The following is a 17,228-nucleotide window of genomic DNA, read 5'->3' on the forward strand; positions in this document are numbered from 1 at the left end:
CATTAGCTGAGGTTATATACCTTTGATATCACATAACTAAATAGCTGTTCATATCAGATCGTAAACAAATTCAACTATCCTTCAACTACATTTCTCAGCCAATTCATGTCAGTCACTAATGCCCTCTTCAGTTCTTTTAGGATTGCTGCACCATTCCCATCCGCCTCCAACAGAGGGACAGCAGAAGATAGACAAAGCAAATGTGCTTTTTGGCTGTCCAGCTTAGCCCTAAGGAATTCTGCCAAAAGCCTAAAAGCTCCTTTGTCATGTATAATTGAAATAAAATGTGTGCCCACATAAATACCCCTGTGCTAGTTCTATACATCGAAACCACTGTAACGATCATTACCCTTTCGTCCCCCCCCCCCCCGCTTGAATTTTTAACAAATGGGGCCTCCCTGCAGTCCCCTAACACCAATCCCATGCAAAATTAATCAATAGAAACCCCTCCACCCCACCGCTCCTTCTGTCTTATCTTGTCTTCTACCATAGACACTTTGTCGGTTATGAGGGCCTTCGTTGACTGACACAGCCAGAATCTAAGATGTTTGGAGTTTGCGGTGGTTGGCGGGGCCTTTTGCTGAGATGTGGTGGTGCCGTGCTGATTGATGGGTCTGCTGACAGGTCTGCTACCGACTTACCTTGGCGTGGTACGCCCTGACAAAGTTGGTCAGATCCAAAGGGGCGAAGGCACTGCTTCTGGGTCAGAGGACGCGGTTTCTGGTACCCCGCTTGCAGTTTGCCACAAGGGAGAGTCAGGCCTTTCTCATGTCGGGCAGAGGTAATAAGGTCTAATTTGGAGACAATTTCATTCTATGTTCATGTCTTGATTTCTCTGTTGGTGATTGGGGCATTGAATATTTGTCTACAATTGAAGGTAATTTGAGGATGGTGGAGCCTATTGGTTTGTGCGGTAATCCTAATGACTCAAATGTATGGGCTGGGAGTCTAGCTTCTAGTGAGCTTCACTATGTCGAGGTAACGAGCCATGAAGAGAAAGCATGTGATTTACCCCTCATCCTTTGATGAAGAAGGTCCTATACCAGCTAAATATCCCACTAGTAGTGGGACTACATCTGGTTCCTTGCCGCCTCTCATGTCTCAGACAGAGATTCAAGATACGATTAAGGCAGTATTTACAAAAGACATAGCCGCCTCCAAGTCTAAGAAGGGTGGCAGAGTTTCAAACAAAGGAGAGGACAGAAGCTCATCCTTCTCTGATTCTGACAAGTCTACAGGAAAATATCTCAGGAGGGAGGAGATTTGGGACGCCCTGTCTCATGTCATTCATAACTTGAGTATTTCTCCCTTTCGAGTGGAGATCAAAGATGATATTTTCTTTCCACAGTATGTCAAGCTGCACGCCATGACAACTGCATTTCATGAAGCAATTAAAGATATGGTCTTGGCAGAATGGAAGGAAGTGGATAAGGTTACAGTGCCGCATTTCCTGCAAAAGCTGTATTTGCTGGAAGTTTATTATGTGCTTCCACATAACGTTATGGTGGAGACGATTTTTGGCCACTCATATTGGTAAAACAACCATTAATCCAGAGGACTGGTACCCTTCTGACTCCTCTGTTAAAAAAGTTGATGCTGGCATTAGGAAGATGTTTCCAGCACAAAATGTAGCACTCAAGGCACGCTTGTATGCAGCATATACTGCCAAGTCGGTTATTAAGGACTGTGGCTTTACCAGAGAGTCAAGAGTGTCCTGAGCTCTTGGCAGGCATGGAGTAAGAGGTACGTTGTTTTACTGATATCTGTTCTGATGTCGTTAAAGCAACAGCGATGTATTTAGGAGCCTCGGTGGCAGATAGGCATACCCTCTGGATGAGGAAATGGAGAACGGAGGCTGTGAAGAACAATGTGCTGATGAAAATCCCACTTCAAGGCAAGATGCTCTTTGAGGAGCACGTGGATTCAGTGATATAGAAGCTTTCAACGACCGTAAGCACACTCTTCCATACAAAGGGAGATCAAATCACAGGAGATTTTGAGACAGGAAAGTGAGATCTTCTCCCCTTCAAGGTTCCATGCCATATACAGCTCAAAAGCAGAGGTACCAGCCAAGTAGATTCTCCCCTAAGAAGGACACCAATAAGAAGGGTCCAGCCAAAAAGAGATCCCGACAATTAGGGTTCCTGCAGAATTCTTCCAGTAGGAGGGTGAATGCATCACTTCTTGGATTGTTGGTGCCTGAATGTCACAGACAGGTGTGTATTGGGCATAATCAGCAAAGGTAATGCGATAGACTTTCGGTAGCAACCCCAAAGAACAGGGGTGCGAATCACAAGTCTTCCAGCAGTAGGTCCCAAATATGGGCTCTGTGGTAAGGAGTGGAATTGTTGCCCAAAAAAGAGGACTATTGTCAGAGTACCTCCCAGGGAGAGGGGTACAGGGGCATATTCTGTCCTCTTCTTGGTACAGAATGTATTGGGTGCATACAGAATTGTTCTAGATTTAAAATGGGTCGGTTTTTGGCTACAAACTCTTTACTTTCATATGGTGACTCTGCAATCTATTATCCTATTATTAAGGTCAAGGGATTGGTTGACCGCTATAGATCCTGAGGATGCGTATCTCCATGTTTCCTTCAGAAGTTCACACCAAAGGGGTTTGTGGTTTGCACCAGAAAGCACCCACTATCAGTTCTTAGTTGTTCCTTTTGGGCTCAAATCATCCCCAGGGTCTTCCCCAACGTTTTGGCACCTTTAAAAGCCCTCCTATATGCGGAGGGAATCTTTGTCCACCCATACCTCAATGATTGGTAGATCCAGGCTCCTTCAGAGGACTCGCTGATGTCCCATACAAACGGAGCTTTGGAAATTCTTCAAACTCATGGTTTTATCATAAATTTGAAAAAATCCAATTTTAAAACAGTGCAAGATCTCACCTTTATATGGGCACGATTTTAGACTTTCCAAAGAAAGGTTCTGCTACTGCCTGCTTGGATTGCCAAGATTCAGAAGCAGTTTTCGGCCTGGTGAGGCACAAATAGCCGAAGTGGATTTGTGGCTCAGGCTGCAGGGATATCTGGCCTTGACAGTTTTCCTGGTGCCTTGGGCTTGGTTACATCCTCCAATGCAACACCGAATAACTTTTTACACAGGCTCTCATCACATGTTGATTGGATAATGGTAATGTACTGTATGTAGGAACTGCCGACTAGCTTTTTGTTCGACTTGAAGCTCAGTAAAATACTGCGGCCCACCTGGAATGTTATCTTCTTCTAACATCCTCATCATCTGGCATGCTCATCATGTTGCACTGGTTGCTCGTTTGTAAATTGGCTATATTTAAGCTTCAGTGCTACACGCAAAAAGCCCTTTACCTTTCTGGCAGGAGCAGCCCGTGCAGGTAAGAGCGGTGGGGCCAGGTGGGAGGGGGATTTCGACAGACGATGACGAGGGGAAATTAATTATTTATCTAATTTTCCCTCGTGGTCATCTCTCGAATCCCCCCCCCCCCCCCAATCCGGCCCCACCGCCCCATTGCTCTTACCAGCAAGGGCCTCTCCTGCTTTCTGGTCCTCTATATTTGCTAAACAAAATCTAACTTTATAGACCAATCAGAACCTTAAGATCTGCTAATCGGGCATTTAGTACATACTCACAGAATTTCTCGGGTAGGAGCGGGTGATGGCTCTTTATCTTTCCTGGTGGCTCATCACTGGAACTCTTTTTTCCCTATTCCTCCGCATGGTTACGAGTCTTGTATTGGTTATAAAAAAAAAAATGGTTGTTTTAGCCGCGCTTGTTTTTTGAGCTCTCTCCTTTATTTGTTCCACGCATAGTACTACAACTTGTACGCACCAGGATACCACTCTGTGGGGGTGATATGCACTAACAATAATAACAAAGCATAACTGATATATAATGCTGAAAATGAATTAATTTTATGGGCCTTTCTAAAGCTATAGCAAACAACAATCGCTATTTATCTCGTCACCAAACTTTAGGATAAACCTGACTCCCTCAAAGCCCATTGGAAATTGGAAGATCAAAACATGGCCACCTGCTGAGCAGGATCCTCAAGCAATATGATCATTGTGTGGCCACCTAAATGGATCTACAGTGACACTAATAGCTTGCAGCCTTATGGTTTTTAAATCTTTGGTCTGGTTAACAAGTGAATGAAGGAAAAACCTATAAAGCGCCAAGAGTTGCCCAAGGGCATCAAGGCGCTAGAAAAGTAGGTTCTTTTCCAGGCTTACGTATGAAGCCTTACCATCAGACCTCCTGGTCTATCATTCTATCGTCTGTGACAGAAAAGACATAGGAAATCAATAAAACAAGAGAAGAAAGGAGGCTGTCTATATTACCCTTTGGATTTTTAAATAACCTGGGATCACTGGAGATTCACTTTTTTTCCTGGGTCTAAGCGCGTTTCGACTCAAACGTTCACTGTTACAATGCACACATTCACTCATTTGTGTTATTATCTTCCATTCTGTGGCTTTCTTCAAAGCCCATCAAGTCCACATGTCGAGCTTGTTGCCACATAGGACTGTATCATGCATGTTATGATATGTATAGAATTTGTGTAGTTTTAAGTTATTACTATTGTTCTCTTTCTAAGTAAACGTGTCTGTCCTTCCACCGGAGGAGGAGGGCTTCCAAAGCCCCCTTCTGGTTCTTGCAGAGTTGAACCGGCCATATAGACATAATGAACAGCTCCATGCAGGTCAGGTGTGAGGGTAGTGGGATACTTTCAGAACTGAGCAAAAAACACTTCACTCCTAGGCTGACAAAAACACTTAACCCCTTGGCTGACAAAAAACACTTCACCCCATCTAAAACAACAGTTTTGAGAGTGCAGCTCACTTTCTCTCAGCAACATATATGATTTTCGGCTATGTAAAGATAAACGCCTCCCTGAAGCTTTGGAACACATCACGAGTTTATCTTCTGACCTGCGTTTAAAACTTGATTCTTGTTTGCACATTATATATGGAAAAATGTGTTGTAAAACTAAACTAATTGTTTGACTTGTTGTTAAAGAAACGTCTTGGGAAGGGGAGAGCCGAGCCCCGCCCACCTGGAAAGGGTCCACATCACTTGCTGGGTTCCTCGGTGCAGCATGGGGTTCCCAGTCACCCCTACATTTGAGTGGGACTGTTCGGCACTTTCCCACACTGCCCTGCCTGCCTGCTGTTAGAGGCCTGAGGTAGTATCAGTGGGAACGCGGTTTGACAGACTGGGAGCAGTATACCTGGGAAAGGTGTTTACATTTGAATGAGAGTGCAGGTAGGTCAGCCTGTCCATAGGTTTTCTCCTATGCACCAAGGGTCCCTTATAGGGAGAGCCACTCCAAAAGGTAGGGTTGACTTCTCAGGAGTTTGACTTCATACCAATCTAGGCTTGTTTCAGGTTTTTTTTGTCCTTGTTTTTGTTTCCTCTCTGTACTGTGATTTTTATTTTTTTTATTTTGCTGGGTGTGTTTGACTATTTGCAGAGTGGTGGCGGTGGGGGAAGGGGGTCGGAGTCCATGATTTGAATTTTTAAACTGATAATAACTGCCCTTAGGTAGAGTGAGGGTGGAATGATCTTGCATCTCAGCTCCACTAGCCCCAACTCAAGCGTGTAGAGAAATGGTGCAGGTATGTGTGCGCTGCATAAGTGAGCTCGGTCAGGCAGGTCCGTCCACTGGCAGTATCACACTCCTCACCTAAGGCTGTTTGTTATGTATTTTTTCCCAGGGTTGCATCTATCACGCAGACGGAAGACAGTAACCAATGCCAACTGATAAATCAATAATTGAAAATATGTTTCTTGTGGAACCTTCACTGTGTACCTTGTTTACTGTTTTGCATTTGCTGATTCTCAAACACACAAAAGGACTTTTGCACATTTCATCAACCCCTCACTTTGGCTTATGCACTCTGCCTACCACACTGTGCACCGCTGTATTCGTTTTGCACAACCGTTGCCACCGCCTAATAATAGATGACATGTGACCCCCCTGAACTTGGAACACAAATAGAAGCAATTGAGTGAGTCCCCAGGATAAATACTGTACAATCTGACACCAGCTCTGTTCTGTGTTGCAGAATGCTGAATCCACTCCCATCGTGGGTGAACCAGAAAAGGAAGACCATCCGGAAGCAGCCGACCAACCCCGACAAGAGTCAGTCGATGATAATGAAGTGTTTGGTATGTATTGGACAAACTGCAGAACAGGACCAGGCCCGTAACAGTGGGACAGCCTACAACACTTCAAAGGGAACGCCCAAGTCCTCAGAGCCATTTATTAAGAAAAGGTTGCTTGGTTGCATAAGCCAACTACAGGGTGACTAGGTGTCCAGATTTTAGGTTTTGCCTGGAGAGTCCCTGTTTTTCGCCATGTGTCCTAGCAAATTTCAGTAGATTTAGCAGATGACCTGGTTTTCAGACAATGTTGGCTGAACGAAGAGCGAGGCAGGTTTGTATATGTTCCATTGCAGCATTTGTTAGCAGCCCCTAACAGAAAGCACTTTGGTTAACAAAGATGATACTAGGTGCCAAAGTTGCGTTGATTTCCCCTGTACCACACTGTGTGTGTTTTCTGTGTTGCTGAGCACTGTTAATCAAGCCATTCTGTGCTCCTTGATTAATGCAAAGTTGTAGTCCTTCTTCTGTTTTCGTGCAATGCCCCAGTTTTTGGTTTTCCAAATACTGTCACCCTACCTAACCAAAACCAAATGCTTGCTGTCTCCCGTGTGCATGCACTTTCCATGTGTGTAGCTGTGTGTTTCCGCTCCTTGTCCAAGTCCCAGCACGTGACTAGCATACACCCAATACAACTGTTTCAGTTTCTCAGTTGGTACAGGGTGCAATGATTAGGTCTCGCCTGACCCAGCGCATGCGCTGGTCTGGCGAGACTTATTGAGAGGGCTCCAAAAAGTGCTACCAGGCCAGCCTAGAGCTATAGTGCAAGTGCGCGGGCGCGCGCGCCGCACTTTACCGTGATTGCTTTTACCTTCGCGGCCGCATGGCCGCTTGGCATAGCCAATAGGTTTCGCTTTTGGCACCTTATATGTATTTAGTTATGCAACTTTTGCATGGCTAAACACCTATAAGGTCCCAAAGGCGAGACCTATTGGCTATGCCAGTGCTTGTTTTTATAATATTATAAAGCCGTATAGGCAGGTTTCCTTGAACTCTAATGTATCTAGCGCTCACCCCATGTCTCCTGAACCACTCAGATTAATGCAGTTAATAAATATCCCCGAAATTGACACACATGCAACAGAACGCGCTCTGGCAACGAGAAGAATTCTTGTAATAGATGGCTCACGCGCTCTGTGCGAATGAAAGTGCCCTCTAGCAAGAAACATTCTGAAATGATGCTATGCAGTTACTGTATACCTGCCTGCTGGCATATACACCCTTTTATTAATAAAAATGCATGAAGTAATCAAATCACAAACACACCCACAAAAGGGGCCTCGCTGCTGGCTTTTTTTTTACAGTTTTATTTGGCAGTAACTTGGCCCAATTGCATTCGACCCCTTTATAAGGGAACCTCACTATGTTGCACATTTGTGTTTTTAAGGCATAAAGCGTTTTAGCAATTTGCCCGCAATCACAGGGTGTCAAACCAAGGCCAGGATTAGAACCAAGGGCCAGATATACAAAACATGTTACCGGTCACAAACGGCCTGACTGGTAAAATGCTTTTGCCATGTACCAACCTTATTTTGCGACTCAGTAACCTATTGCAGACTCGCAAAATAGGGTTTGCAAGTTGCTGTTTGGAAGGGGCAGGTTAAGGGCATCCTTGCCTAATAGCGAGTCGCACTGGTATGTAGGAATGTTTTGCGACTGGTAATGTCGCAAACCATTCGAAGTTGGTGGTAACCCATTTGCAAATGGGAAGGGGTCTTCATTGTGAATGAGGGGACCAGCATTTTCTAGGAGCAGGCAGTGGTCCGGGACCACTGCTTTCTCTTAAAAAATGAAAAGGTCGTTTTTCATTTATATTTTTGAAATGCATCCCATTTTCCTTTAAGGAAAACCGTCTGCATTACAACAACAAAAATTGCTTTATATAAAAAGCAATCACAGACATTGTGGTCTGCTGACCCCAGCAGGCCATCAATCTTGTGAGTGCAGTCCATTCTCAATGGGTCGCAAAGCGAGACCTACCTCATGAATAATAATGAGGTCGGTCTATTTACGATCCACTAATAATCGCAACCTGTGTCTAAGACACATATGTACATGAAAATCGCAAACTAACTTTTTTGTCCATCTGGCCCTTAGTTCCTCTGTGCCAAAGTCAATCGCATCTCCTCGTTTCATGATACATACATTTTTGTAAGTCAAGACTTTGAGAATTTACTTGTTTTCTTAATTTTTTCTTGACTTCCTGATTTCTCTTACTTCCTATTTTGATGTTTCCTATGAGCTAATTTAGCTGGCATCGTTTCTTGTGCGCGTGCTAATTGCAGGTTTAATTAACTCTGCAGTCAGTATAAACACATCATTCAAACGCCTGAGGGTAAACAAAGAAAAGGTTGAAGCTTTCAAATTTACTGTCTGAACATTAAGTGATCTAAGCAAAGTATGATGGGTTTTGGGAACTCTTGGGATTCATAAAATCATTTATGAGCAGGGGAAGTGTTACCACAGGAGTAGTCTTTTAGGTACTCTTACACGACTTTGTGAGGCGGCCCCAAAACGTCCAACTCTCTATTACTTAAACAGCAAAGAGGGCACAGGCATTTCTATCTTTGCTAATAGTGTATAAACAGTCCCTGATTATTCCCAAATCAGATATTTTGGGCTCTATGCACAAAGCCATGTAAAACTAAGTACAAGAATACTACAGGCGTACTCATTTGTATAATACAGAATGCTTTAGTAAATATACCCCAGAGAGTTATACAATCTCTTCACAGGTAAGCAAGTTCAATATTTGAATCAGCCAGTGGGTGTATGTATATCAACCAAGCACAGCAAGGATGTGAGTCTTAATTCCTAATTCCTGTGACCGTGTAGTTACTACCAAAATCGCCCAAAATGTATGATTGTTATCCGAATCAGTCACTGAAAAGAAGTCTGTCATGCTTTGTTCAGTAAGAGGGACAAATTCATGAACAGATCTCTAAAGGGCAGTGTTTTTATGGACAAGTTACAGTGCTTAATTTGTAAAAAAAAATATATAAGTGCCAGGGCCCTCGTCTAGATGCCACCTAGCTTGTACCACCAATTTCCCTGCCAATGACGGTAGCAACGCAACTACTAACCATCACACTCCTACAAGTGTGATTATTCTAGTGGGGTCCATGGGACCCCTTTTCTCCCCTCCAGAGAGATGCCATCAGGGGGCACACTGACAGTGCGCCCCCTTTTAGGCAGCGCAATGTCAGTACGCCTCCTGACAGCTTCTTTACCTCTGCACCCGCGTCTGTAATACGGCACGGGCGCAGAGGCAAAGGGATTCCGTCAGTTGCATGGGGCAACGTCCCATTCAAATAAGAGAACAACCTTTTGTGCTGGCGCTTTATGTGCGCCAGCACTATCAGAATTACAGAAGGAGACACACAAGCATCTGCAGCCCCTTCTGCAATACCAAAGTACCCCGGGGGCACACAAAGTAGACGCAAATGCATGTTGCGCACCTAGGGTACCTCTGTAATACAGTCACAAGGATCAATCTCGTCTTCCCTGCTTGACCAAGTTGTGTGACCCTAGCCAAATATCACTCTTGTCTGTGATTTAATAGAATATATGGTAGGCCTATATGCAGTGCTTTAAATGGGCCGGTACTGTCCGGTACGGAGTACCGGCACTTTTTTATTTTGAGAGGGAGAGTACCGGCACTTCTCACGAGAAATGCAATACTTTTAATTGGAGAGTACCGGCACTTCTCAGAAACAAGCAGGTACTCTGGTACAGAGTACCTGCACTTCTATTTTTCCATTTCAAGCACTCCCTATGTGTAATTGGAAGAGGCCACATACAGGGTGCACATGAAAACGAACTCGCCACCTAGTTAAGAGGAGGGGGTGCATAATGTGTCGAGGTTCATGTATAAAAAGCATCACTTTTAATAAACACCTCTCAAAACAGTGATATAATCTGATGTAGTAAAGTGAAACGTTTCGGCACGTTAAATGAAGGCACTTGTTTGAATTTTGAAGCGATTTTACCATATTTTTACATGATGTTGTTGCACAACTTACATGCCAGACATTTCTGTGGCTCGACTCGCCCACAGCCTCTTGCAGCCAACTCAGACCTTTGCCTGAGCTCTGGATCAGCCCTCCCTGATAACTTGATCCTCCCCTGCCTCTAATACAAGGTGTTTTTGAAAGATTTCAATCGCAGGGTTCCGCCCCTACCCGGGCTGGTGTTCTGCTTCCCAAGCTGGTAAAGAGGAATTGATATTAGAACGAGGAAAAAACAAGAAAAATAACCTTCCATTTTGCTGGCTGTCTTGCTCCGGTGTGTTTGCTCGGAGCCGCTTCGGGCATGTCATACTCACCAATTACAGAACCTGATAGCACGGCCATCTCCGCCCGAGAACGAAATTGCTTCTGTAAATGGCAAAATTCGAACCGTACACAGAAATAAGCGGTGCGCCGCCGAGCAACCTCGGAGAGGGTGCTTAGTGCATTCTGGGAGTTTGCTTGTCCAGACCCAGACTGCGCGCCTTCTTTTTAACAAGTTCACACAAAAGGTATACTTCTATATTTCTGTACATACCCCATGTATTGAATGCGTAGGTGTGTGTCGGGTCTGGTGGCTTAGTGGACTAAAGAATCCACTGTAGGGGCCTGTGTTTGACCTCATGGTTACAGGTTCAAATCTCAGCAGGTCCACTCAGCCTATCATCCTTCTGAGGTCGATAAAATGAGTACTATTAAGTTGGGTAGCAATAGACTGTTATTTAGCCCCAACATACAGTTGGGTGAACGTTCGCTTTACAAACACACGTTTTGTCATGTTTTGCAATTACTTTGACAATCATTATCCCGTTTGCAAGCGCTTTCCTATCTCAGTTTGTATCACAATCATTGACAAATACCATGATTAAATTATTCTCTCTGCAAGTATGTATTCATCTGGGAATGTTCAAGCACTTCCAGCCTACAAGGAATCCCCTTCTCCATTTAACTTTTTTTAAATGATCTATTGCAGTTTGTAGATAAGTCACCAGGGGGCAACACTCCACTAGCACTTGATTAGACATCAAGATACCTCCCCCACACACCCAGACCAGACCATCGCCATTTAGTTTCCGCGATCAGGGTGCTATGCACAGGGCTTCAAAGCCATCCTCTGTGGATCCATCACACTTGTTGTCCAGCACAATAAGCGCCTGTTCTCCAACTGGAATGACCGGTCTCAACTGGAAAGCGCTAACCTGGTGCTATTCTTCACTAGGGTATTTGCCCCGGCGTGAGCTTTTGAGAAAAATACCTGGGAATCTGTTTTTTTGATTGTGTTCCTTTTGAAAGGACATTTCTCTTTTACCCTGTACAATGCAAGCTTGGGGCTTCTGTGCAAGTTTAGCACATTTTAGTTAAAGGTTTCTATGGCGCGTACTAGGCCTGAAGGCATCATAACGCTTTACGTTAAAGCCGAGAAGAGAATGTGGGTGAGCGGGTTATAATAACTTTGGAAATAAAGGGGCCCTGTGTGGAAAGATGAACTTGCCAATAACAAGGAAAATAAGGAACTGAAGAAAAAGCCTCGGCAAGGCAATATGAATGCGAGCGCAGGCAAAAAAATCTAGAACATGAATTATATAATGGAATCTGGGTTGAAAAACATACAGTGTTGCATAGACTGATGTTATCAAAATATTTATTCAATACGATTTTTTGTAGAAAAGTTTTTTGTTCATTTACAATAAATATACATAGATGTTTCTCTGTTATTTTGTTTAAATACATTAAAAGGATTATATCCGTTGTCCAAATTTACAGTGAATACATGGAAAATGACAAAAATGATACATGAGTGTAAAAAGGGTAATATCTTTTCCCTATTTTTTGACATAAGAATCACATCAGTTAATAAAACATGATTGTTCTATATACATAATGCATGATGCGAGTAGCTGAATGTTACAAAGTAGCTGACGGTAAATTGACACACTACGCGTGTTTCGGCAGAGCCTTCATCAGGGTTGGATTGGGATTAAAAATCGTCACTGGCAGGCTAAAAAAAAGTGGCCCACATTTGCATATTGCCTTTCCACAAAACACTGCTTCGGCGAAGTTTTATAAACAAAAGAGGGGGGGGGGGGAGTAATAAAGAAAATGCACGGATTAGTTTACACTGGTGAAACACACCTGAAAACATCTGCTCAGGCCCCCTGCCCCTGCTCAATATGCATACATTAATGGGCTGGCCCAGGGAGAGAAAGGGAGTGACACCTCTGCCTGTTCCTAAATGGGAGGTAATGGTCGCCCATCTATCTCGAGAAAGGCCACTCACACCCACTGGGCCGCTGGCGGTATCCGAACAATGCAGAAACCACCCAAATCGGCCCCCCAGACTGCTCAAAAAGGCAGCACACAGCTGAAATTCGAATACCAGCCCCTAGGGCATTGCCCGAATGCCTGTATTACCAATCCGACGCCGGCCTTTGTCAGAGGTCCGTTGCAGTATACACTGAAAAGGATGAAAGACATCACAAACCTAGATTTTTATGCCTGAGACATTTTGCATTGTTAATGGTTGTCTTTGAAAAAAGATCAAAAGAATGATGAACTCCTGATCAATGAGTTGTGTCCCGTGTGGAGTTACTAATAGTGTACATCAGAACAGAAAACCCATACACATTTACTCATGCATGTGTAGAAAGTGAGACGCACCAATATGTGGTCGTAGGGTAAAGGGTGACCAAAGTGCGGAGACTGATAGGAGAATCTCTAAGACTTGGAAATAAGATTTGAACCAGACGTGCTAACCAAGACAAAACAGAGGAAAAAGATAACAACATGCTGCTAGTGATTGATCCATCTTTAATGATCCAAGTAGAGACTCTGCAAGGGCCTAGATAGAATCTCATGCAAAAAAAAACAAAATTCTGCTAGGGGAACAAGGTGCGGTAGGGATGGCTGAATGAATTTCCAGGAATGGTAGCCAATTCCTATAAGGGGACAAAGATGCAAGTGTCATGGTTTACTTATGTTGGATGTCCATGATGGTCCAAATGTGATGGAACCAGGGGTTAGAATCAGAGAAATCAAAACTCTGTTACCTTATATATTACATGCTATATCTCTGATGTACTGGCTGCGATTGTCATGATGGTGTAGCCATATGACTCCAGTGTTTTATACAAATAAAACCAATGTGATTGGGCTACAAAATGAGAAAGCATAAAAATGAAATCTACTGTACAATTAAGTGAGCTGTGGTCAGTCACTAGTACTAATGTGGTTACGTCTATATGCCCACTTACAAACCATGTGGATGTGCAACGCTGATGGGGAATGCAACTGGCAGAGGTGTCTAGTACCCTGGAGCTTGGAAATAAAAAGCTACCTTTCCTGAAAATGGCAAAGTATATGCTCATGAGATTGGCAGGGCAAGCTTCTAGGCTGACATAGTCATGTGTTAGATGTGCATACTGACCTGTATGGTCGCCCAGTGGGCGTGCCAAAGAGCCGTGAGGACTCCTCCAGTACTTTGTTAATGGCTGCTGTTATGTCCGGTGATGTGTGATATTCCACAGTGTTCAGAGAAGGCGGAACAGTCCGACCTGGAATCTGTATAAATAGAGGGGGAACTGGTTATGGAAAGCCCAGCCAGAGTAGAACGATCTATGATATCACGTCTAGGTGGAATGACCCATTCGACTAATGTGTAACATAAAGGGACGCCTGTGAGACTCCCTCAAAAGAGCCCCGGTGCAATGATTAATGACGGAAGAAAAAGGAAGTAGAATAGAGTTCCCTGTAGTAGAATACCAGATCATAGGGAACATTCTATGGCTGCTTCGAACAATGATATTGGTTCCAGGCAAAGGGCGGCCCAAACTGGTTCCTGCTGTTGTTGTTTGAATATCGCAATTGTTTAAAAACCGGTGTGACGAACCCCCCTTGGTTATGTCAAAGAAACATATGGCGCCGCGCCTTGCTAGCTGACATTAACACTAACGCGGTTGTCCGCGTCCGTTGATGCCATTTAATATTGATCAAACTCGGCAGATAAGCGAGAAATGGTATGGGAAGCCCGCTAGCTGCACTTGCCGCGCCCAACCTCCATGTACCCATTGATAGTGGCAGGCCAAACAGCAAACCAAATGCTAAGGGATAGAGGTGCAGTATGACGCAAAAAGTACTTGCCTGTCTGATCAAACGGTGAGTCCTCCTAGGTCCGCTGGAGTCTCTCTCCGTGTGGCGCCGCTTTCTGCTGGTGTTTAAATTTGATCAATGCACAGGAATTGCTAGTGGATTGATTTCTGGTTGAGACAGGTGGCAACAGACATCGAGAGAGGACTCATGGAAGGTGCCATATTGGAACGGTATGTCCTCTGGGAATCAATATGTCGGTGGCACTGGTACTGAGTATCCTATGGCTGGTGGTGGTGTGCCATGTTTAGCTGGTGTGACAAACAAGTGTCACATAACAACCCAGCAAGTCTGTACCAAGGGGTCTGGGATTTTAAAAATAAAATCTCCTATGATCGAGCCATAGAATAACTTATGTGCAAAGAAGTGAATAGGTTCAAGCGCCAATTGCAAGTGGTGGATGTAATTAGGGTCATAATGTGTCTACATAGATATCGATCTGCAGTTAATATCCCCTGTGATTCTAGTTATTAAATACAAAAAGTAGTGACTTCGAGGAAAGTAGGAGCTTGCTCGCAGGTATGGGGTACATACAAATGTACGTCTTATGAAAATAGGTAGTAGTCGTAATGGATGTATATTAAAAGGGTAGGAAAAGACAGGTAAGAGCAGTTCCTCTAAATGGCCAATTCGGAAAAGATCGTGATGATTAATCTGATCTGAGAAGGGAAAATTCAATTTCAGATCTTGTTGCCCTCACACACCTGTTAGGGTGTCATGCTTCATCATTGGGCGTGCTCCTCGTCGGACCGGCGCTGCAATGTCCGACGGGCCTGGTGGCATCTTTAGCGGAGATCTTTTGATCTGAGAACGCCGTTTTGTGTGAAGACCATGTGAATGATTGTGGAGGGTAATAACTCCTAAGAATGTGGGGATTCAAAAAAGATTAAAATAGGCCCTGGCCCCTCAGTAATTTTAATTAGGTTAGGTAGGGCTGGGACTAGATAAAACCAGGGAGGCTACTCAGGTGATTCTAGGTATCAGGGTAGCCTATAGTTGACAGAGGTCAACATGTTTCGTGTCATGGGTGCTCAAATTCGAGCGACACTTCTTCAGGACCGTGGGACCAATTATAAGTACATATACCTCAATTTCTTATAACGGGGTACTTAAGGTCAACCACATGTAAAGCTGAACCCAAGTATGGTACAGGATAGATGGCTCCGCCTAAACAGAGGGAGACAAAAAATATAGAGGACAAGTATAAGCCACCCATTAGCAGCTTAGTCAAGAGATAAGGGTCCAACCGTCATGTTGAGGTGTCAATTATCTCCTTCAAAGGACCATGATTTCTACTCTAAATAACGAACTAGTTAGAGAGAGGACATTAAAAGTTTGAACTGGTATATATAAAACGCAACTAAATATGCTCAAGCAGTGATAAACAACTAAATTTCCCTTAAAAATTAACAAGAGAATTTCACAAGAAAATTTCAGAATATCGATCTTACCTCAGAGTGAGGGGGTCAGAGCTTCATAGGTGAGAGAGTAGCAACCGGACCACTGGAACGGTCCCGCTGTGGCAGAGATATAAGCATCGCAAAATAACATACTGTACAACATGTAAATGAAATACTCTATCTCTGTTAAGAGCGTGAGATGTGTTGCTCGGGGTGATAAATACGCTACTGGTGCCGATCTGCTCACTCCTCACATCAGGAATACTTTAAAGTGGTGTGGGCTAAGTAGTCTAGTACACTGTGGTGATGGTTGGTGTACAGAAAGACGGTGGTGATAGTCATGGAAATCCATGGCTGTGGAATAAACCAATATCACAAAACCGCAGCGGTGTGGAATAAACCAATATCACAAAACCGCAGCGGTTGGATTTTGTAGCACAGACTCGTACAAAGAAGAAAAAAATATATCTGGATCGTAACAAGTCCGATCTCTATCAACTAAACAAGACACGTTACGCGAGGTCGATAGGAGGTGTGGTATACATCGTGGTGATCCTCCGACTGTAAGTGCATAGTAATTTTCTAATAAGTGAATACCAGTAATTGCCAAGCCCCATAAGGGTAGCGTGTTATGGCCAAACAGATGTGGGCAGAACAGACCCATAAGTAGAGTGCGTGGTGCTCGTGTTCACCCATGGCTAGAGTTCCGGTCGGGGCTCAGTGGCGATCATATCGCATACAGTGAACATGGTTGAAGACTTACCCAAAAGGTGGCGGGGGGCAGGCCAAAACAGGACGTGTCTGCTCCTCACCTGAATATTACCGGTGTCGGGTTCGCTTCCTGTATTTAACCTCAAGTAGATTGCGAGGTCTCGCGAGACTACGGGGGGCGACATTTTGTCCCAAGAGTGGTGCCTGACCTTGGATATCGAAACCCTATTTCGAGCTGGTTAGTATGGTACGGGGAAGATACACACGTTGAAATACAACGTTATATCTTGATAAACTGTGATATCGTTTCACACAGACCTGGATACTGAAGCTGGCAAGTAGCAAACCCAATAGTGATAAAGGTTACTAGAGGTTATTAGTAGCCGTGTAGCCATCAATAAACCCACATAGAACCCAGATGGTGCTCTCCCTTACAGAGGTAGCAGGGTATATAATTAGAAATGTTACATCACTACCCAGGGCGGAAATGTAATTTATGTGTAAAACAGAAGGTATGGTTCGGTGATAAAAACCAGGGAGTGTAAGCATGTTTATATACACGTTAGTTCCATGTATATATAGAGACAGGAGTTTTTGGGGAATAATACGATACCATTAGAGGCCTTACACCACCGTCATGTTAGTGGAGGTGTGGTACTGACAGAGCCATGTATATTAGGTGTGTTATCACGTTAGTTCTGTCCATGGGATTTCGTCGTTAAGACCCCTTTCTTGAGTGGACAAACGAAAAATCCATCTCTGTTCAGTTTCAAAAAGTTTTTCCTGAGACCATGAGGGGTTACTTTCAATCACGGTCC

General features: G+C 44.0%; 1 protein-coding gene across 2 annotated transcripts in view; it reads left to right on the forward strand.

Moving 5' to 3' along the window:
* The window catches only part of MBP (myelin basic protein), an 800,810-nt gene that overhangs the window by 481,239 nt on the left and 302,343 nt on the right, over positions 1-17,228 (forward strand). For both annotated transcript variants that reach the window (XM_085606994.1, XM_085606995.1), the window contains exon 3: positions 6,053-6,155. In XM_085606994.1, the coding sequence (XP_085463120.1) occupies positions 6,053-6,155 (103 nt within the window). The remainder of the gene's footprint in view (positions 1-6,052; positions 6,156-17,228) is intronic.

The sequence above is a fragment of the Triturus cristatus genome, chromosome 5_2, assembly GCF_964204655.1.
Source record: "Triturus cristatus chromosome 5_2, aTriCri1.1, whole genome shotgun sequence".
Classification (NCBI taxonomy): domain Eukaryota; kingdom Metazoa; phylum Chordata; class Amphibia; order Caudata; family Salamandridae; genus Triturus; species Triturus cristatus.